Below are 22434 nucleotides of genomic sequence, written 5' to 3' on the forward strand. Positions count from 1 at the left end.
TTTATAAAAACACAGTATTTTTTAAAAAATTTCCGTGTGACAGTATTTTTGTAAAAATTAATCAAAATTTCAATATTTTTGTAAGTTTCCTTACACAATAGTAAAATTAACAAAATGGTGTGTTTCATTTAACTGGAAAATCAAAACCTATCCTGGTGAAGCCCTAGCCGTTCTCCACTTCAGTTGTTCCCTTCCTCTTCACTTCACTCAACCAGGTATCTCTCTCTCTCTCTCTCTCTCTCTCTCTCTCTCTCTCTCTCTCTCTCTCTCTCTCTCTCTCTCTCTCTCTCTCTCTCTCTCTCTCTCTCTCTCTCATTTTCTGGGACGAAAATTTTGGGAAGGGATTGGAGGTTTAGGGCAGGTATTCTTTATCTTTCTAATTCTTCTTCCTCTTCCTTTGTTTGCTACAGCTCCCAGTTTCCTCTACATCTTCGTGCTTCCTATTTTATCCATTTCCATAGAGGTTCGTTCTCTCTCTCTCTCTCTCTCTCTCTCTCTCTCTCTCTCTCTCTCTCTCTCTCTCTCTCTCTCTCTCTCTCTCTCTCTCTCTCTCTCTCTCTCTCTCTCTCTCTCTCTCTCTCTCTCTCTACACTACTGCTGGATAAGATGGAGTTTCAAAAATTGAGTTTCATGCTGTTGTTTTTGTTTCCACTTGATTATCTGCAATTTGTGTAGCTGCTGTATACTTTGATTTCCATGCTTTGCATTTTTTTTAGCTTAAAAAATTTGTCATACGAGGGATAATTGATATGTTAGTCAACAAGGTAATAAGTAATTGAAACAGAGGTAGGCTGCCTCTGTATGAAATTAATTGGGCAGTATATACAACTCCCCTGCTTCCCTTGTTCACTGTATATGCACTGTTATGTCTCTCACTCTCTTTTGGCTATACATGTTAGACTTTTTATTTGGGCTTACATTAAGTTTTATTGGTTTTATTAAAACTTGGGTTGATTGGATAGTTTTTTGTTGTGTTAGCCCATGTTGTTGGTGATCAATTGTTAATGGGCTTAGCATCTGTGTGTAAAGTCTAGGTGAAGCAGAAGTGTGGGCTTTTCTAGTTGACTGAAGCCTTTGATGAGCAGGCCCAGCCCAACTAGGGTTTTGTAGCTAAGTCCCCTCCCTAACTCTATAAATACATATTGTCTCATCATAATTGTATACCTTTTGATAATCAGATAAATAAACCGCTTCTGATTTAGAGATCTAGGGAGGAAGACTTAGTTGATAGTATTGCACTATCAAAGTGGAGTAACTGCTGTGGATCAAACAGAGATAATTGCTATGGATCAATTAGGTACACATACCTAATTATTATATCTTATTATTGTGTTCTATGTTATATACAATTGGGTTAATTGTTAATTTATCTAACATGTGGTATCACATTGCCTATTGTATATGATTTAGAACTTATAATTAGTATAATTAATTTGTATATGTTAATTATTCATAATTACATATTAATTTCGTTATTATTTTATGTTGAATTTTTTGTTTTTAAATCTTAAAACTTTACGGGTTTTGTTTATCATTAAATTCTCGTTCTATTGATATATTATATGCATGAAATCATTATGTATATTATGAGAATTTTAACTTTAAAGTTTAGGGTTTATATAATTACATTATGAAATTATAGTTTGTGTTTTTTGATTTTATTGTTTTTGATCTAAAATTGATTATAGATATCTCATTATTAATTGTTTATGAATGTTCTTCAATGATTAATTTTGTATTTTGATCAAGATTGATATTCCAAATCAATTTTTTTATGTTCTTTATTTTTGGATAGCTTTTCTTTAGATCTATTTTTTTTTAGCAATTAATAGCCGAAATTAGAGACATAGATTGACTAGAAATCGATTCCCAAACTAAACCCATGCAAAATCCAGTGTTTTCGTCAATTTTTTGGCTGGAAAACACGAGCAGACCCGACTGGGCCGAACCTGGTCGCGTGACCCGCCTCCAACCCGGCTGGAGGAAGAAGAAGGAGTCCAGCCGCGAAGCCCACTCGCGCAGGTGGCGCGTGGGGGCGTGGGGCCACGTCAGACGTCGTTTTTCAACGTTCTTTTTTCCAGCGTGCTTAAAATTTAATTTCTGATTTTTTAATGATTTTTTAATTAATTTTTTTGACTCTGTTTAATAATTATTATTATTTTAATGATAATTATGTAGTTAAAATATTATTAATAATATTTTTTGATAATTTTTCGAAATCTGTCGATCATAGAAATTTTTTTGGGTTTCTTCTCGTTCCATATGACATAGTCACTCTCTTATTTAATTTATCTTGACTATGTAGTCTCCACCAATTTTCTTATATTCACATCTTTTGATTATTTGTTGTTCTAAAATTATAAAACTTGATTGTTTGATGCAAAAATAATGTGTTATGGTGGACACTTTATTTTTTGATTATCAATATAATAAAAGCAATTAATATATCTCTTTTGGAAATTTGGTTGAAAATTATTAATTTTATCACCAAATTTCACATGTTGAAGAAAATATTATATCTTTTGGTTGACTATATGTGTAATTACTTGCCCAAAGGTAGTATTTACATATATTAGTTCACATTCCATGAAGTGAGTTAATATTAAATATATATATTTTAATTATTTGCCCAAAGGTAATAATTTAAATATATAAATGTATTATTATTTTTTGCTTGAATTAATACATATTTTTAAGAAATTTATTTGCCCAAAGGTATTAAAATTCTTAAATGATATGTATTTTTTTCTTTGTTGTTAACTTCATGAAGGTAGATCATGTGTGTGTTATATTCTCACCCCAAAGGGGAGTTTATAATGACCAGCTGACTCTACAATATTTTCTAATGCATTGCTCATATTGCTTTTTCAAGTTTTAATTTTTTGGATTTTTCGGTCTCCTTTCTACGAACTGTTGGGTTTTATGCCCTAAATAAAACTCATTTCAATATAATCAGATTTACTTATTAATATAGATCAGAAATAACATTTAATGTTGCATGGTTCACATGATTTATTTCATGATTATATGTACATAATGTATAAATTCATCTGAAACCCTTTTCACATACTTGATCCTGTTTATTGTGCCGTCAACACATTGGAAAGTAAACATGACTATGTGAATAAAGTTTCCTAGATTTATCAGACATAGGGTTTTACTGATATGATAATCTACAACAGAGTTTACTTGCATTTGGAGAAATGCTATGTTCTTTCCAGAGCATTGGTTAAAGTAAAGCTCAGGTTGGATGCACGGAGTATGCATCGGAAGGGACCGATATTGAACTTTGACTTAGATTTATTAAACTTACCGTAATATCTATTCAAGTCAATATCGCCTAGTTGATCCTAGATCAAATGATCTTAATCCTGATATGATTAGGCTCAATCTTGAAAGGCTATTCGTGTTCTTTGATTTGTTAGTTAAGCCTACTTTTAGGTCAGGGTGATACGTACATTTTGGGAACACGGTAGTGCAATTGAGTGGGAGCTCTATCATAAACATGGAATCTATAGCTTCTATCTGGCGAATAGTAAGCAAAGGATGATCTCCTTCGAGCTTGACCAAACGAACATAAATGGTGGAGTACTCATTTCACATAAGCTGAAATATCATTTATACGGGGTCAAGTGTTTTAAGGAATAAATACATTGTAGGGTGTAATGGTAATTTAATCCCTTTACAATGTAGATCATTCATATAGAGGATCAGTGATCACATTAGGATTATAACAATGGATAACTAATGATGCATCTATATGGTGGAACATATAGAGCATTCTATATACTGAGAGTGCAATTCTAAGTTCTATGCGTGGATTCAGCGAAGAATTAATAAGTTAGTGAATTTTAGTGATAAATTCTTGATCTACTTATTGGAAGCTCGGTTATATAGACCCATGGTCCCCGCACTAGTTGAGATAATATTGCTTGTAAGACTCATATAATTGGTTTTGATTAATCAATTATAATTCTCAAATTAGACTATGTCTATTTGTGAATTTTTCACTAAGTAAGGGCGAAATTGTAAAGAAAGAGTTTTAGGGGCATATTTGTTAATTATGATACTTTGTATGGTTCAATTAATAAATATGATAAATGACAATATTATTTAATAATTATTTATAGTTATTAAATAGTTAGAATTGGCATTTAAATGGTTGAATTAGAAAATTGGCGTTTTTGAGAAAATCAGATGCAGAAAAGGTAAAACTGCAAAATTGCAAAAAGTGAGGCCCAAATCCACTAGTATAGGGCCTGCCACTTTTGTAGGAAATTTACCTCTGATATTTTCATTATTTTAATGCCAAATAATTCAAACCTAACCCTAGTGGAATGCTATAAATAGATAGTGAAGGCTTCAGGAAAATTACACTTTTCTTCTAACACTTCTGATTCAGAAAAAACTGAGCCTTCTCTCTCCCTATCTTTGGCTGAACCCACTCTCTCTCTCTTCCTTAAATTTCGAAATTCTTAGTGTATGAGTAGTGCCCACACATAGCAAGTGATACCTCAATCATAGTGAGGAAGATCGTGAAGAAAGACATTCAGCAAAAGGAGTTTCAGCATCAAAGATTCAGAGAAAGAGATCCAGGTTCAGATATTGATAATGCTCTGCTACAGAAAGGAATCAAGGGCTAGATATCTGAACGGAAGGAGTCATATTATTCCGCTGCACCCAATGTAAGGTTTCCTAAACTTTATATGTGTTTATTTCATCGTTTTAGAAAGTTCATATTTAGGGTGTTAATAAACATACTTGTGAGTAGATCTAAGATCCTCGTAAAATAATTTCCAACACGAACAACAATAACGTTTTCATCTGAATTCTGAATGCTTCCAACTTTAAGACATGGAAACGAGATGTGAAAATTACTTTAGGCATAATAGATTTGGACTTATGCTTTCGAGAAGAAAAATCTGCTGATCTTATTCTAATATCAGAATTGTTGCCCAAAAATTCTTCACGCACATTGGAAAAATTCAAATCATCTTAGTCTCATTGCTATGAAAGTTCAATTCCATAACATTCATTTAATGCTTTGCCAAACACCTCAAATACAAAAGCGTTTTTCAATGTTGTAGAAAAACTATATGACACTGGTGAAGACGCTGAAGCTGGACATCTTATGGATGAAATGACAACCATTAAGTATGATGAATTAAAAGGAGTGCGAGATTTTATTCTAAAATTTTTAATGTTCAGTCCAAGTTGAAAGATCATAATATTCCTCTTCCTGACTTTTACACCATTCTTCAAGTTCTTCATGAACTTCTTACTTCTTTTAGCTTTACCAAGACAACCTAAACACTTATAGTAAAATATGGAGTGTTAGTAACCTTATTTCTCAGTATATAGCTGAAACAAGCAAGCTAACAAAATGAGAAGAATGATTCTTCTCACTTTGTTTCTCAACTCAAGCCCAACAAAGGATAAAGAAAATATGAAAATAAGCAACCACAGCCAGGGGCTAAGGGATCTCAGAAAGCCAAGTGAGAGGGAGTCAATGCTTACAGTGGGCACTTATATTGGAGTTGACGTTATTTATGTTGGCACATTAATTCTTGAATTACCGTTTACTGTTCAGATTGTTTTGAACAGTACTTTCTTGATTCCTACTTTTAAAGTAATTCAGTTTCGCTTCCGCTTTTAGTTAAACAATAATTTTCTTTTCCTTTTACCAATTATAGTGTTGACATTATGTTTGACTCTGAATAATTGGAAACTGTTTTTACTCTGATATTCTTTTCAAATTATCATTGACTTCCTTAGCTTCCTTTTTCAATGCTGTGAATATTGTGGATAAGAAATCTTATATTACGATAACATACTTATTATTATGGAACGATAGATTGGGTCATATTTCTAAAGAAAGAGTTATCGATTACTTCTAGCTAAAATTATTCCTCCTGTTGATGCTTCTGGCTGGGATACTTGTGCTGATTATACTTGTACAAAATTGACTACTACGTTAAGGATACAAGTATGTCATAACTTTCAAAAATGATTTTTCTCTATATGGCTTCACTTGATTCAAGAAAAATTCAACGCTCTTGATAAAGTTAAAATCTTTCGAAATGTTCTTCAGAAACAATGAGGAAGAGTCATCAAAGTTGTTCTTTCAGATCGTGGAGGAGAAATTATGGTTGTTATTCAGAATATGGACTACGCTGAGGCCTTTTGCTGCATATTTTCTCGAAAATGGTGTAGTTTCTCAATACACTATGTTAGGTTCACCTGAACAAAATGGCGTTGCTGAAAGGAGAAATCACACTCTCATGGATATGGTTAGAAGCAAGATGAGGAGATCAAATCTTCCAGAGTTTTTATGGGGTGAAGCACTCATGACTGCAACTTATATTTTAAATCGTGTTCCCAGTAAATCTGTTCCCAAAATCCTTTTGCGTTGTGGATTGAAAGGAAGCCTAGTCTTAATCATCTTCATGTATGGGGTTGTCCAGCTGAAGTACGGATTTATGATCCTAATTTGAAAAAGTTAGATTCGAGAACCAATCGCTGTTATTTCATTGGTTATCCAATGCACCCAAACGCTATCGCTTTTGCTATCCTACTCGTGGTACGCGAATTGTTGAATCTCAGACTGCTAAATTTTTAGAATTTGATGTTGCTGAAAATATTCCTTCAACATCTCTTGAAACGGGGGAGTCATCTAAAGGAATTTTTATTCCTATGTCTTTTTCAAGAGATGATAATAATAGCAGTCTTATTCTTACTCTAGTTGATAACACTCCCATTACTGATGAATATATTGCTCCTAATATCTAAGATGACGAGGGTCCTATTATTGATGAGGAACCTATTATTGAAGAAGGTTTTGTTGTTGATGAGGGTCATGTTATCAGAGAAATCTAATTGTGGAATATGTCATTCAAAATGATGGTCAATAAATAGAGGTTATTCCAGAAGTACCTCCTATATGGAGATCTCAAAGACAAAAGATGTCAATAAGGTGTGATGATAATTTTATTTACCTTGGAGAAGGTGAATGTAATCTTGGTCATTTTGTAGAACCTCTCACTTATAGTGAAGCACCTAATTGTCCACATTCTTCAAAATGGATAGAAGCTATGAATGATGAAATTAAGTTCATGGACAAAAATAATGTATATGAGGAAGTTAGTTCTATTACCTTATGGTTTCAAACCAATAGGTTGCAAATGAATTTTTTAAGAACTAAAAGGATAAAATGGGACATATTGGAATGTATAAATTACATTTAGTGGCTAAAGGCTTTACTGAAAGAGAAGGTATTGATTACACTGAAACTTTCTCACCTGTTTCCACTAAAGATTCATTCAGAATTATTATGGCCTTAGTTGCGCATTTTGATTTAGAGTTACATCAAATGATTGTTAAAACTGTTGTTCTGAATGGAGAATTGAGTGAGCAAGTCTATATGTCTCAACCTGAAGGCTTCGAGGAAAATGGAAATGACAATTTGGTTTGCAAATTGAAATGATCCATTTATAGTCTCAAACAGGCATCTCACCAGTGGTACTTGAAGTTTAATAAGGTTGTGACACTGTTGGGTTTCATCGAGAACAAGTTTGACTAGTGTATTTATATGAAGATCAGTGGGAGTCATCATATTTTTCTTGTTCTTTATGTAGACGATATTTTACTTGCCAGCAGTGATTTGTCATTACTAAATGAGACCAAAAGTTTTCTGTCTACCAATTTTGATATGAAAGATCTTGGAAAGGCATCTCTAGTTTTGGAGATTGAGATTCATCATGATAAGAATTTTTCTTGGCTTACCTCAAGAAGCTTACATTAATCGTGTGCTCAAAAGGTTCAACATGGATTTGTGTAAAGCTGATTCGTTCCTATTCTGAAAGGGACAAATTTACTAAGCAACATTGTCCCAAGAACGACTTAAATAGAGAAGCAATGAAGAATATCCCATATGAAAATGCAGCAGGGAGTTTGATGTATGCTTAGGTTTGCACTAGACCTGACATTGCTTTCATGGTCGATGTCCTTGGGAGATATTTATCTGATCCTGGCCATGATCATTGGGTTGCAGTCAAGAAAGTTTTGAGTTATTTGCAAAGAACGAAGAGTTTTATGCTTGTGTATAAGCATGTTGACAATCTTCGAGTTGTTAGTTATTCACATTCAAATTTGGTGGTTGTGTAGATGATTTAAAGTCAACTTCTGGCTATATTTTCACTTTTGTTGGTGCCGTTATTTCTTGAAAAATTGTTAAATAGACTTTAATCATATCATCTACTATAGATGTTGAATTTGTCGTATGTTATGGGGCATCTTTGCAAGCTTTATGGTTAAAGAATTTGATTTTAGAAATACGACTAGTTGATCCTATTTCCTCTCCTATACTAATCTATTGTGATAATAATATTGTTGTTTTCTTTTCAAAGAATAATGAGATTAGTAGTGCTTCCAAATATAAGGAAATAAAGTATCTCACTATTAGAGACTTAGTTAAGAAATGAGACATTGTGATAGAATATTGAAAGACCACGTTGATGTTTGCAGATCCTCTAACCGAAGGATTAAGTGCCATATTGTTTGATAACATGTTGTTGATATGAGCATTTTATAATCTTTTGTTCCTTTGGGTTAGTGGGAGTTTCTTGTTTTATCTTTTGAGATTACATTTATATGTAATTTACTTGTTGATGTTATGAACTACTTTGTGGGCCAATACTTTTTTGATTATATGATGTTTATGCTTTCAGTTATGTTTTGTTGTATTCTCGAGAATGATTGAATTGAAAGCATGTGGTTCATATTGTTGTGATCATTGTCTTTTAAATTTATTTGCTTAAAAACAATGATATTTTGTTGGCTTAATATTTTAAGCAAGTTTAGTGACACTTACTTATTTATTAAGTAGTGTATGTTTAATTTCACTGGCTTATTTATTAAGCATCACGGTATCAGTGAAATTGAGGACTGATAAGGATATTATGTTATTTTGAATTGATCACATGTTGAACATAATTTCTTACCACACTACTAGACTTATTGACCATGTCGATTTAATACTTTGGTATTTTGTGATTATGAATGTCTTTTGTTGAGTTAAAAATAATATGATTGTCATAGTTCATTACCAAAGGTTAAATTGGACCGGTATGTTGAGATGCTATCAGAGAACTATCATTTTTAAAGTGGCCACAAATGTTTTCTTGTTGTTCAACCCATGAGTCGTTTTCAAATAAAATTATTTTGATATATAATATATATGTATTAAAATTAATGTAGCCCAAGTGGGAGAATGTTAGACTTTTTATTTGGGCTTACATTAAGTTTTATTGGTTTTATTAAAACTTGGGTTGATTGGATAGTTCTTTGTTGTGTTAGCCCATGTTGTTGGTGATCAATTGTTAATGGGCTTAGCATCTGTGTGTAAAGTCTAGGTGAAGCAGAAGTGTGGGCTTTTCTAGTTGACTGAAGCCTTTGATGAGCAGGCCCAACCCAACTAGGGTTTTGTAGCTAAGTCCCCTCCCTAACTCTATAAATACATATTGTCTCATCACAATTGTATACCTTTTGATAATCAGATAAATAAACTGCTTCTGATTTAGAGATCTAGGGAGGAAGACTTAGTTGATAGTATTGCACTATCAAAGTGGAGTAACTGCTGTGGATCAAACAGAGATAATTGCTATGGATCAATCATGTACACATACCTAATTATTATATCTTATTATTGTGTTCTATGTTATATACAAATAGATCTTGGGTTAATTGTTAATTTATCTAACAATACATACATAGATATATGTACTATAGCTATATGTATAGTGTAGTTTCAACCTCTTCCCTATCACTAGCTACGATATGTTACATAGTGTTACATTTCTTGGAATTGATATGGATATCAAAATCAGGATTCATATTATGTTGATGGGTTTAACCCAGATAACTAATATGACTTCAGTGTCATTTTCTTAATGAATGAAGGAAAAATGTCAAACTTGATACTTTTTCACAAGGCTCAAAATTATGAGAAGATTCTCAGATAAAATTTTGAACATCCTATGATTATTGCTTGTGAAAAATAGGGACAATGCTATTTTCATTAATAAGCAAATATCTAATAAAACTGAGAACATTACTAAATCCCCTATTTGTAATGCTCCTACTTCAAAATATTAGTTGGAAATCACAGTTGACTCTACTTCACACATCCCTCCAGATGAATTGTCTGGTCCCAGATGATACCCCTTTGATGGTTGTCTATGTATACATGAGAGACCAATTAAAGGTCTGTTTTGTATTTTTGTTAATGTTGTTGTTGTTGTTATTGTAATATTATCATATAGGTTATTGTGTAAATGTTTCACTTTTTGTTTTTCTTTTTGGTAGCTCATTTAATATTGTTCAATGTCCAGTTTGTATCACACATTGGTGTGGGTGCTCTGTTGTAATTTTCACATAGGCTTTTTTAAGTGATAGTAAGAATTTATTGATGTGCTACCAAACAAGGCAGGAATGGCCACTGAACACTGAAGCACCCAAGAAATGTCAATTTATGCATCTCAATATTAGAAAAAGTTGTTCCCTTAAATACTGCTATCTTTTTTCCATCTGAAACATCGTTTCGTACAAAATCAAGGCTGTGATCACTAGTCTGTGTATCACAGAAATAATATCATTTTTTAATGTTTCTACTGCTAATTAGATCCATTACTATTAAAAGTAAAAGTTCATTAGTCATGTTTTATTTTAATTTATACCAAAAGAGATCTGCCCACATGTTGTATTGTAGTAAGATATTCAGTCTTCATGTTAATTTAGTGAAGCAATAACATAAATTATGTATGTTGTGAGTATGTTGATTTTTTTGAGTAGCTTTCAAGCATGGGAAGCAATAACATGTTAATCATGTATTTTTTTTTTGTCTAAATTAGATTTTAATTTTATTTGTGCATATAAGTGAGTTATTATTTAAAATTTGATGCAGATATGACTCGTCTTCCATTGGGTGCTCTGTTGTAATTTTCACTTACTTTTTTATATTATTATATTATTATTATTAGGGGTGAAATTTTCTAAAGGTTCGATGATTTTTCTACTTCTCTTCTTCTGTTACATGAAAATAGGGTTAGGGTTCTAAGTATTTTCCTTCTTTTCATTTTCTGTTCTAACTCGAAAAGCACTCAAAAAAAATGATACCAAGAAAAGCTTGTATTTCTCTTAATCTATCTATATATCTATATAATTCTGTTGTTAGGGTAGATGATGTGGCGTTCTCTCTTTTTAATCTTCTATTTTATCTAATTTGTGATTTTTTTTATTTTTGATTTGTTATTACTTTTTTCCTTTTCATTTTATTTCAATAATGTAAACATTATTACAAATGAAACTGAAAACCGTTCCTAAAAAATAACAATTAATATTGATGTATGAATTATCATCTATTATCATTAATAACAATTAAACAAAGGAGTTAGTATTATTTTCATTGGGGTAAATACCATTTTGGATCCTCTGTTTTACAAAAGTTACCAATTGGACCCTGTGTTTTGTTAAATGACAAAATGGACCCTGTATTTTCTAAAATAGTACAAATAGGACCCTGAATTGATTTTTTGTCAAAATAAAGTTTAATTATAATCCAATCTAAAAGTGTTATGACAAAACTGTTTACATTTTTTTGTATCTGTTCGTATTAAGCATTGTCTTCAAGTTGGTTGTATTAAAAAAAAAGTTGTTAAAAATTAAGCTCAGGGTCCTATTTTTACTATTTTAGAAAATACAGGGTCCATTTTGTCATTTAACAAAACACAGGGTCCAATCTGTAACTTTTGCAAAACACAGGGTCCAAAATGGTATTTACCCTTTTCATTGTTATAACTATTTTTTTTTTCTTCGAAAATAAGAATATGAAAAGATGATAACAACTAAAGAAAGAATCTATTGAGTGTGTGTAGGCATATTAAGGTAAAGAAACGTTAAGGTAAACATTTAGTTAGTATCATTTTCATGTATGCATTTAGTTATATTTATTGGTTTCATATTAAACTAAGCAAACGTTTCATATTGAAATGAATGGTTACAAAAATATATATCAATGCCAATAATTGTTTCTTTTATATGAGTGTGTACACATTTTTATTAGAATAAGAAATCAACTATAAACTCATCATGTGTTATAGTAGAGAGAGTTATATTTGTTTATATATATGCTAGCTAAAAGAGTTGAGAGCTGATTTGACAAAAGAAAGACACAAATACTTTTGAGTTTCCTTCTCAGGTGACTCTAGATTTGTAAAGATATACAAGTATATCCATATATATATATATATATTCTTATAATGATGCAAATCCTATATATTTATTTATCAATGTATGCTCTACTCTCTATATATTCTTATATTTCTTCTTATGCATTTGATTACTTTGGTGTGTTGTGTGAGGAGAATGAAAGACAATAAGTTTGTTCACAACATAGTAAAGTGATGATATGACCCATTTAGCACATCATTCTTCAGGTGACATTCTAATTTTATGCCATTAGCATAATTTTAGTTTTAATTTATGTATATATCTATTTATATATATTTATAATTCTGTTGTTAGGGTAGATGATGTGGCGTTTCCTCTTCTTAATTTTCTATAATCTTTTTGTTAGAGCTAGTGGGTTGACACTTTAATATTTTTTCATTCTAATTTATCTATTTGCTTTATTTTTTCAATTTTTCAATTTTAATTTTTCTACTCTAACATTTCTTCACAATTTCATGCACAGCCAAAAAAAAAAAGGTATTGAGGTTTACCCTCCTCAATATATTAAAGAAAAATTTATATGTGTTTTCTTTTTGACACTGTTTTGAAGGTACGCTAAAATCTCTGAATATATATATATTTCTAGATTCATTTGCTCGTAATATTTATATTATTGTACTTATATATATACTCAATGTTATATATGCATGATTAAGTGAAAATTTATTAATTATTAATTTCTATCATGTTAAAAAAAAATTCAATTGTTTCATTCTCATATAGCGAGCTTATTTCTATAGAATAAGGTGTAACTTCTAACAAATTATCTTCAAATATTCAAGTTGGAATCTTCCTAACTCAATCACATTTTTTTTTCTCTATGAAAGCATACAAGTGTGTGGCAGTCGGTGGAGACCCAATCTAATAACGACCAACTCATGTAGAGTTTTTTGTTGTTTCCATGGAGCTACATAGCCTCCCTATTTTTTTTTTCCAAGAAACTCGAAAACATTAATGATTGGAATTGTCTTTTTTGCCATTATGAACACACTCACGCTCATATACGCCTCTATTTTGTCGCTATATTTTGGACATCGCTTGACTCAAGTATTGTTTTTATTATTATTTTTTTAATCAAACTCAACTGTATCGTACTCTTATTTCCTCTTTCATTTGGTCAATATTTTTGTTAATATTATTTGTTGGTTTTATGGTATCAATAAAAGTCGTTTTTATTCAATATCCAATTGAAAATTGCATGGAAAAAAAAAACAAAAAAGAAAGCAAAGCAAAGATAAAGTCTAATTTGAATTATTAGGTTATAATTTATTGATTTTCTATTGATGATATCGTTTAAAGTGTTTGTAGTACACTTGCCTACCGAGTAAACTACATTATGGAACACTCCTATACATAATTTTTTTTTAATCTAAATTATTACTTTTAGTAATGAAATATATATATTTATAGTTTAAAATTGTAAAAATACATAAACCACAAAAAATAAAAATAAAAATGGAGTAATATAACTTTAAGAAAATTTTAACCAGATTAAAAAATCTTGATATCAATATATAATAGTGATCATGATTACAATAGAAGTGATTTGTTTATCTTTTTGGTTTACGTTAATAAATTATTATGTATTTACTTTTTTTCTTTTAATTTTTTTTTTTGTACTCTTTATTATATTATTTTTTTTCGTTATTATCTTTTAGAATTATTAAGGGGAGGGAGAAAATACCAAAGGACTAGCTCTAATGCCTTTTGACATCATATCATGATTTTTCAAACAGAATCATGTACGACCTATGTGAATTTGTTTCTTAATCTTCCTTCTTTCAATTTTTAATAATTTATTAGCTTTTTATTATATTATTCTCATTTAATTATCTTTAAGTTTACTAAAAAATAAATAGGTAATCAACAAATAATTATACTTATAGTTGATAATAATTAAGGGAAATTTGATTTTCTATAATTAAAAATTTTAATTTTTTTTTAAATCAATACATTTTAAACTACAAAAATATGCCACTTTTTTCAAAACCCCAAAAATACCCCACTCATAACTCAAACCCTTTCTCTCTCCTCCCTCAAACTATCTGCATCTATCTCTCTCACCCTCTCGCATCCCTTTCTCTCGACCGCACCACCACCTTCGACCACCATCTCCGACCACTTCTGACCCAAACGCACCACCACGGCTCACCTCCACCACCTCCGACCAACTCCGACCCAGCCCCCCTCTCTCGGACCCAGCCCCACTCTCTTCCTCTCTCTTTGAAATCGAAAAAAAAACCCCACAATCCGATGGTCGGACCATGGGGTCCGATGGGGTCCGGTCAAATATTATAATGTGCGCAATTATTTAGTATCAGTAATAGTTCAAAAATACAATTTTATTGGGCAAATGTTCAAGGGAGAAAAAAATAACAATTTATTACCATTATAATAATTTAAGTTATACCATAACCATAAAATTCACCATGAATTTCAATAGTAGTAAAATTACTTTTTTATATAGAGCAGTAAAATTACTTTAAATAATAATGATGGGGGATTGTAGCCTCAAGTATAAAATATATATTTTTTAAAAAAACTTATGAGAAATATTAAAAAATATATAAAATTCTTTAAATATATGCGATTCTCAATTGTCATAAAAACCGCGCAAAGCGCGGTAATGTTTCCTAATTTTATATATAATCATGATACGAAACTTAACTAACCTTTAGATTGTTTGTCTGCCATGAAATTAAATTGCTTTTTCAAATATAATGATAATAGATATAGTAATATATATATACTAGCAAAAATTACGTGCGAGGCACGCATACTAAATTTTAAGCTAGTTTTTTTTCTATGTTATTTGAAAGTGATACAATTAAAAATTAAAGAAAAAGTATTATTAGTTATTAGGTGAGATTATTATTATGTGTATTTAAATATTATAGTTTATAATGTTGTCAATTAAAAGTGAATACCGAATGCAATATATTAGTGTTTAAGAAAGCTTGATGATTTAAATATGTTCTTAAGTTAATCCAAAAATAAATTAAAAATTGATGTTCCAATACTTAAAGAAACATTACTTAAATGGGTGTAAGATAAAAAGAAAATTAAAAATCAATCTCTAAATTGTTGATAATTGAAGATAGTATTTGTCTAAAAATTGTAGATAAGAAAACTAATGATAGTCATTGGTGGATTTCAATCTTCATTTGCTTCGATAGAGACAATAGTGTAATTTTTGTATTTTGCACTTTTCATTCTAGCCGGGTCCGCATATATCTGGATTGTCCATTTTTTCGTTGATAAATTGAATATGGTAGTGTCGACAAAAAGTGAAAACCATGTTTAACAAAAAGTGATAGTATTCTATAACAAAATACTATTAAATTATTTGAATTTAAATTATTTTAAAATACTATGTTTTATTAAAATAAAACTCTATACGATTAAAATTTCATATTTATCTTTATTCAAAAAGAAAAAAAAATTGATAAAAAAAAAGAAAAAAAAGAGAAAAGTTTCTATTATTATTATCTCTACTGCCTTTCTAGATGTGAATAATGGTTTCTTCTTTATTTTTTGTATATTGTGTTTGCAACATATATGTAAATTATTATGTAAATTATTTGTTAGCTGTAAACTTTGTTGGGTTTTTTTTGCCATTGATGCTTGGTTTTGTGAACTTTGATAAAAGTCACGTTTCTTTTTTATTATTATTATTACTTATATATTTTGTTATTAAGTTGTGAAGAAGAAAAAAGAGAAGTGCGGATTGGAATATTATGTGTGATTCCATGAGAATGTCTAAATTGTAATAGGTAAAGGAATACAATAAATAATTATAAAAAACCCAATCGTTGATGTACAACAACAAAAATATAATCGTATTTTTTTTTGATTTAATAGGATTTATTTTATTATATATAAATAAAAAGTGACCCATGAATTTCTCATAAACTATTTTATTTATAATAATAAATCATTTTATTTTTAATATAAATAAAAAGTCACCCATGAATTTTTTATAAACCAAGAATTCTGTTATATAAGATAGATATATCTGACGAATAAAAAAAAAAGAAATTTGTATGATTTAATTTGTTTTAATTTATTGTGATAAGATTCTAATCTTTTTTCTGGTGAAATAAATAATTCTTTCTGAAAAATTCCAAATGAGGGACTGTAAATTATGAGGTGTTGTTAGCTTTTATATTTACATTTATTTTATGAATTGGATGGTTGTGTCTTTTGAATTGTTGTAATGTTTGAAATTATTCATAGTAATGGAGAGATATAACTTTTGGCAATTTATTATATATTTTTAACTTTTGGCAATTTAAATTTCACAAAAGGAAAAGAGAAAAGAAAAGAAAATTGCGGCTGTTTGAAACAGGCTACCCCTTGGCTTGGGCCGCTTAGCAACCTTAGGTTTTAACTTGAACACCGCTTTTAAACCCTCACTTCCAACTTTGCTTAGGGTTTACTTCCATGAATAATCTCAAGCTTTACTCCGAGGTCTCACTGTGCCTGGAGTTGCACTCCAACGAAGGAGAGATCATAACCTTCTCTGCATTCGATGTTGAGCGCAATCGATTGTTCTTCGCTTCTTCTGCTAATTCCATTTATACCACTCATCTTTCTTCCTTCCAGGTTCTACTTTTTTCTTAAATTTGACACTCTCTATCTATTTCTATAAAAATATTGGTATTAATCGCTACTTCTGATTAGCATAAACAATACTTGTATAATGGTTAGTGGAATTTTTGTGTGTGTAGAATGAGGGAGCATGGAGGAAAACCATGTTGCCGGTGGAAGTTGATCAAATTGAATTGGAGGATGGTGACTGCATCACTTCCTTTGATTATGTTATGGAGAAAGAGGCTTTGCTATTGGGAACTCAGAGTGGACTAATGCTGTTGCATAATGTCGATGGTAAATTCACAGAAGTTGTTGGTCAAGTTGAGGGTGGTGTAAAATGCATTTCACCCAGTCCAGATGGAGATTTGCTCTGCATAGTTACTGGGTTTGAGCAGATGCTAGTGATGACTCATGACTGGGATTTGTTGTATGAGACTTCACTTAGAGATCTTCCGGATGGTGTTGACATCCGTAAGGACTTATTTCCTTTATTCCTCGTTTTTTTTTTGTTTACACTTACAATTCACTTTTATAATGATTGGTTTGGCCAATGCTCTGATCTGCATATAAGGAAAATTAAACACCACTTTTGATTTTATTACTTAATTTAAGATACATGATACCTGTACATGACTGGAGTTTGTGAACACTGTTAGATTTGGACACGGGCATTCATAGGTTATGCATCATTTTTTTTTTCTTCACAATATATCATATTTAGAGAGGCAAATTAAATTATACAAAAGCCTATAATAGGTTGTGTTTTTGTTTCCTTTCTATGTGCTATTCTCATTGGACATACCCACCATATAATAATTGGTGGTGTCATTGTTTTAATGCCATTACTTCTCAAGAAATCAAGAGTGCTTTTATTATTATTATTGTTGTGATAACCTTTTTTTACCTTTTACAGTATATTACTATATAACCAATTTATTTGTTGTGAAACTTGGATTTTGAAGCCACTTTAAAGCATGTTAAAAGCATGTTCGACTTCCAATATTTGGCTTTTGTAATTTGACCCCTGTTCCCATTTTTCTTCTTTTTTTTACTAAGAACTTTAACATGTATTGAATAAATTCTGCAATTTGCTAATTACTGTGGACTACTATTGTCTCAGATGTTGAGCCAAACGTTTCTTCTAGAAATGAGTTTAGCAGCCTCATCTCTTGGCGGGGTGATGGGAAGTACTTTGGCACACTTACTAATGAGTCGGATTCAACTTCTTTGCTTAAGAGGCTGAAAGTTTGGGAGCGAGATTCAGGGGTAGTGCATGCTGCTTCAGAACCAAAGCTATTCATGGGACCTGTTTTGGATTGGATGCCCAGTGGAGCAAAAATTGCATCTGTCTATGACAGAAAAGCAGAAAATGAATGTCCTTCAATTGTGTTTTATGAGAAGAATGGGTTAGAAAGAAGCTTGTTTAGCATTAATGAGGAAGTAAATTCAAAAATAGAAATGCTTAAGTGGAATTGTAACTCAGATCTTCTTGCTGCTTTAGTCAGATGTGAAAATTATGACTGTATCAAGGTCTGGTTTTTCAGTAACAATCATTGGTATTTAAAACATGAGATTAGGTACTCAAGGGAGGATAAAGTGTGCTTCATGTGGGATCCAGTGAAGCAACTACAGTTAATTTGTTGGACTCTTGGCGGCCAAGTCACACTGTATAATTTCAACTGGAGTACAGCTGTTATGGAGGACTCAACTGCACTAGTTATTGACGGCTCCAAAATACTTGTAACCCCACTTTCTTTATCTCTCATGCCGCCTCCTATGTATTTATTCAGCCTTAAGTTTCCCTCTGCTGTTCGAGACTTGGCTTTTTATTCCAGGAATTTTAAAAATTGCTTGGCTGCTTCTCTGTCAAATGGTTGCTTGTGTGTTGTTGAGTTTCCTTCAAATGGTACTTGGGAAGAGCTAGAAGGCAAGGAATTCAACATTGAATCTTCCATATCTGATATGCCACTTGGGTCATTTATACACTTAACATGGTTGGATTCGCATAGAGTCCTTGCCGTTTCTCATTATGGATTTAGTCACAGTAACGTTTCCCATGGATCACTGAATGAGGACCGGCTTCTTGGCCATTGTTTGCTGGAAATTGAGCTTGTCTGCTCTGAGGATAATGTGCCAGGTTCAGTGACGTGCTCAGGATGGCATGCAAATGTGTCCAATCAACTATCTCTAGAAGAGGTGGTTGTTGGTATTGCTCCCAATTATTCAACAAAGTCTTCAGCTTTTATTCAATTTTACGGTGGAAAGATATATGAACATGTACCAAAGTTGGGTATCTTTCCTGGGGCTATGAAATATGATGGGGCTATGAAATATGATGATCGAAGTTTCTCATCATCTTGTCCTTGGATGAGTGTGGTTCCAGTTGGAAACACTGGACCTTTGATATTTGGACTTGATGAAGTTGGTAGGCTGCATATCAGTGGAAAGATATTATGCAACAACTGTAGTAGTTTCTCATTTTACTCAAATTTGGCTGACCAAGTAATGACACATTTGATTCTTTCGACCAAGCAGGACTTTGTTTTTATTGTTGACTTATATGACATCTTGCATGGAGACCTAGAGGAGAAGTACACGAATTTTATCCATGTAAATAAAAGGAGAGAGGAGGATAATGTAAACTTTATAAATATATGGGAGAGAGGTGCCAAAATTGCTGGCGTTCTGCATGGTGATGAAGCAGCTGTCATATTACAAACAACTAGGGGAAACTTGGAATGTATTTACCCAAGAAAATTGGTCCTGTTATCAATTTGCAATGCATTAGTCAACCAGCGCTTTAAAGATGCACTGCTCATGCTGAGGCGGCACAGAATTGATTTTAATGTCATTGTTGATTATTGTAGTTGGCAATTATTTCTGCAATCAGCTTCAGAGTTTGTCAAGCAGGTTAACAATTTGAGTTACATAACTGAGTTTGTGTGTGCCTTAAAGAATGAAAATATAATGGAAACATTATATAAAAAATTTAATTGTCAGCCTTTCTTCAAAGAAGATAGAGAAGTGCAAGCTAGATATCCAATAGGTTCTGATTCTACGAGTAAGGTTTCCTCCATCTTGAGGGCCATAAGGGTGGCTCTGGAGGATAGCTTACCTGAGAGTCCTGCTAGAGAACTTTGCATTTTAACAACCCTAGCTCGTAGTGATCCTCCTGCCCTTGAAGAAGCTTTGGAGAGAATAAAATTTATCCGTGAAATGGAATTATTAGGTTCTGATGACCCACGGAGAACTTCTTATCCCTCTGCTGAAGAGGCCTTAAAGCATCTGTTATGGCTGTCTGATTCTGAGCCTGTTTTTGAAGCTGCTTTAGGCCTTTATGATTTGAATCTTGCTGCTATTGTTGCATTAAACTCCCAGCGGGACCCTAAAGAATTTCTTCCTTTTCTTCAAGAACTGGAGCGTTTGCCACTTAACCTAATGTGTTATAATATTGACCTTAAGCTGTGTAGGTTTGATAAGGCTCTCAAGCACATTATCTCTGCAGGGGATGCTTATTATGCAGATTGTATGAACCTTATGAAGCTAAATCCTCAACTTTTTCCATTGGGACTTAAGCTGATATCTGACCCTGCCAAGAAGAAACAGATCCTTGAGGCTTGGGGTGATCACCTTAGTGATGAGAAACACAATGAGGATGCTGCTGCAACGTATCTATGTTGTTCAAGTTTGGAGAAGGCTTTGAAGTCCTATCGTGCTTGTGGTAACTGGAGTGGGGTGCTTACAATTGCTGGACTCCTTAAACTTGGAAGGGAAGAGATACTTCAGTTGGCTCACGAGCTTTGTGAAGAACTTCAAGCTCTTGGTAAACCTGGGGAAGCTGCCCAAATTGCACTTGAATACTGTGGAGATGTTAGCAGTGGAATTAATTTGTTAATTAGTGCTAGAGAATGGGAAGAGGCATTAAGGGTTGCTGTAATGCACAATAGACAGGAATTGATCTCAGAAGTTAAAAGTGCATCATTGGATTGTGCAAGTGTGCTTATTGGTGAATATGAGGAAGGTCTGGAGAAAGTAGGAAAGTACTTGGCTCGATATTTAGCTGTTCGACAAAGGAGATTACTTCTTGCTGCGAAGATCCAGTCAGAGGAACAGGCAATGACTGATCTTGATGACGATACAGCTTCAGAAGCTAGCAGTAACTTCAGTGGAATGAGTGCTTACACTACAGGGTATGTCTTCTGCATTTTGAGTGAAATTACTTCCCCATGATTTTTCGTTTCATTGCTTTTGTTCAGTTTTGTTTTCTGATTGTTAAGATTGTTTACCCACCCTTCAAGTTCTTGTTAATTCATCCTACATTTTTGTTATTGTGTTTTTTTCCCCTTTCCCTTTCAACATCTTTGAATTGTTGGAGATCATGCCTTATCAATTCCTTCTGTCTATGCTAGACAGATGTGATCAATGATAATGATTATTCGTTTGTGTGAATTGAAAGGAGAGTTCTCTCACGAACTTTTTTAGATAGGGTGGGTTACATTTCTATCAACTCATGTTTTGCCTTACCCATCTGCTGTGCAGGTCAAGGAGTAGCCGTGTCACTTCTGTCAGCTCAAGTGCAACTAGCAAGGCAAGAGACACCAGGCGTCAGAGAAAGAGAGGAAAAATTCGTCCTGGCAGGTATTTTATTTGTATAATTATTATTTGGGTTTTTGTTTTTTTGCCTTCATCATGGTTGTTTGTGATAATCTGTTTCTACTTTGAAATTGTAGTGCTGGGGAGGAGATGGCTTTGGTGGAGCATTTGAAGGGCATGTGTCCAACAGTTGGTGCAAAGCGTGAGTTGAAATCGTTGTTGCTCTGCCTTGCGATGCTTGGAGAGGTGGAAATCGCAAGAAAGCTGCAACGTGCTGGTGAAAACTTTCAACTGTCTCAATTGGCAGCAGTGAGTTTAGCTGAAGATACTGTGACAAATGATATCATGGACGAGTATGCACATACATTGGAGCATTACACACAAAAGATGAGAGGTGAAGTGCAAAGTTCTGAAGCTTTCTTTTGGCGGTGTAAAGTATTCCCTTCTCCTTAAGAGGTAAATATAAATAATTAAATATAGCCGACGAATTTCAACCTGTTCTTCCTTGTATTTTTTGTTTCCCAAAATTCAGCCTAATTCTTCTCTTTGCAACTGCACAATTACTTTGTCAATTCATTATAGACATACATAATCTTAATTGTTTGAAATGTTCTTGTCATTTTATCAATTTCTTACTGTTGTGTTATTGTGTATAGGCAAGACTTCCTATGATGGATTATGTTTGTGCTCCTACAGCTGAGTGGAATATGATGGATTTCAGTTTAGAAAAAGGAGGTTTAGTATTTACAGTAGTTGAAATTTTTGTCTGTTGTAATAATATTTTGGTAAAAGATAAAATGATGTAGCCTTTTTGTTGTTTTTCTCCTTTTCGTTATAAGAATTTTTGTCTCATCTTTTTGTCGGCAATTATTTTTGGGGATGAGACTTGAGCAGAAGATTAAAAATAACAAATAGGAAAAGGCAAATGTTTTACAACGATGAGGATAGGCTTAAATCATAGTA

The 22434-nt window shown here is 32.2% G+C and overlaps 1 protein-coding gene across 1 annotated transcript; it reads left to right on the forward strand.

Moving 5' to 3' along the window:
* Nucleotides 1–131: 131 nt before the first annotated feature.
* Nucleotides 132–22323, forward strand: LOC115705537 (elongator complex protein 1). The gene is made up of 8 exons (XM_061104215.1): nucleotides 132–215; nucleotides 411–463; nucleotides 16718–16890; nucleotides 17016–17349; nucleotides 17999–21068; nucleotides 21418–21516; nucleotides 21609–21927; nucleotides 22128–22323. Exons 3-7 carry the CDS (start codon nucleotides 16729–16731, stop codon nucleotides 21922–21924), a joined length of 3981 nt encoding a protein of 1326 aa, XP_060960198.1. The 5' UTR covers nucleotides 132–215; nucleotides 411–463; nucleotides 16718–16728; the 3' UTR covers nucleotides 21925–21927; nucleotides 22128–22323.
* Nucleotides 22324–22434: the final 111 nt, after the last annotated feature.

Source organism: Cannabis sativa, chromosome 1 (genome assembly GCF_029168945.1).
Source record: "Cannabis sativa cultivar Pink pepper isolate KNU-18-1 chromosome 1, ASM2916894v1, whole genome shotgun sequence".
In the NCBI taxonomy this organism is placed as follows: Eukaryota; Viridiplantae; Streptophyta; class Magnoliopsida; order Rosales; family Cannabaceae; genus Cannabis; species Cannabis sativa.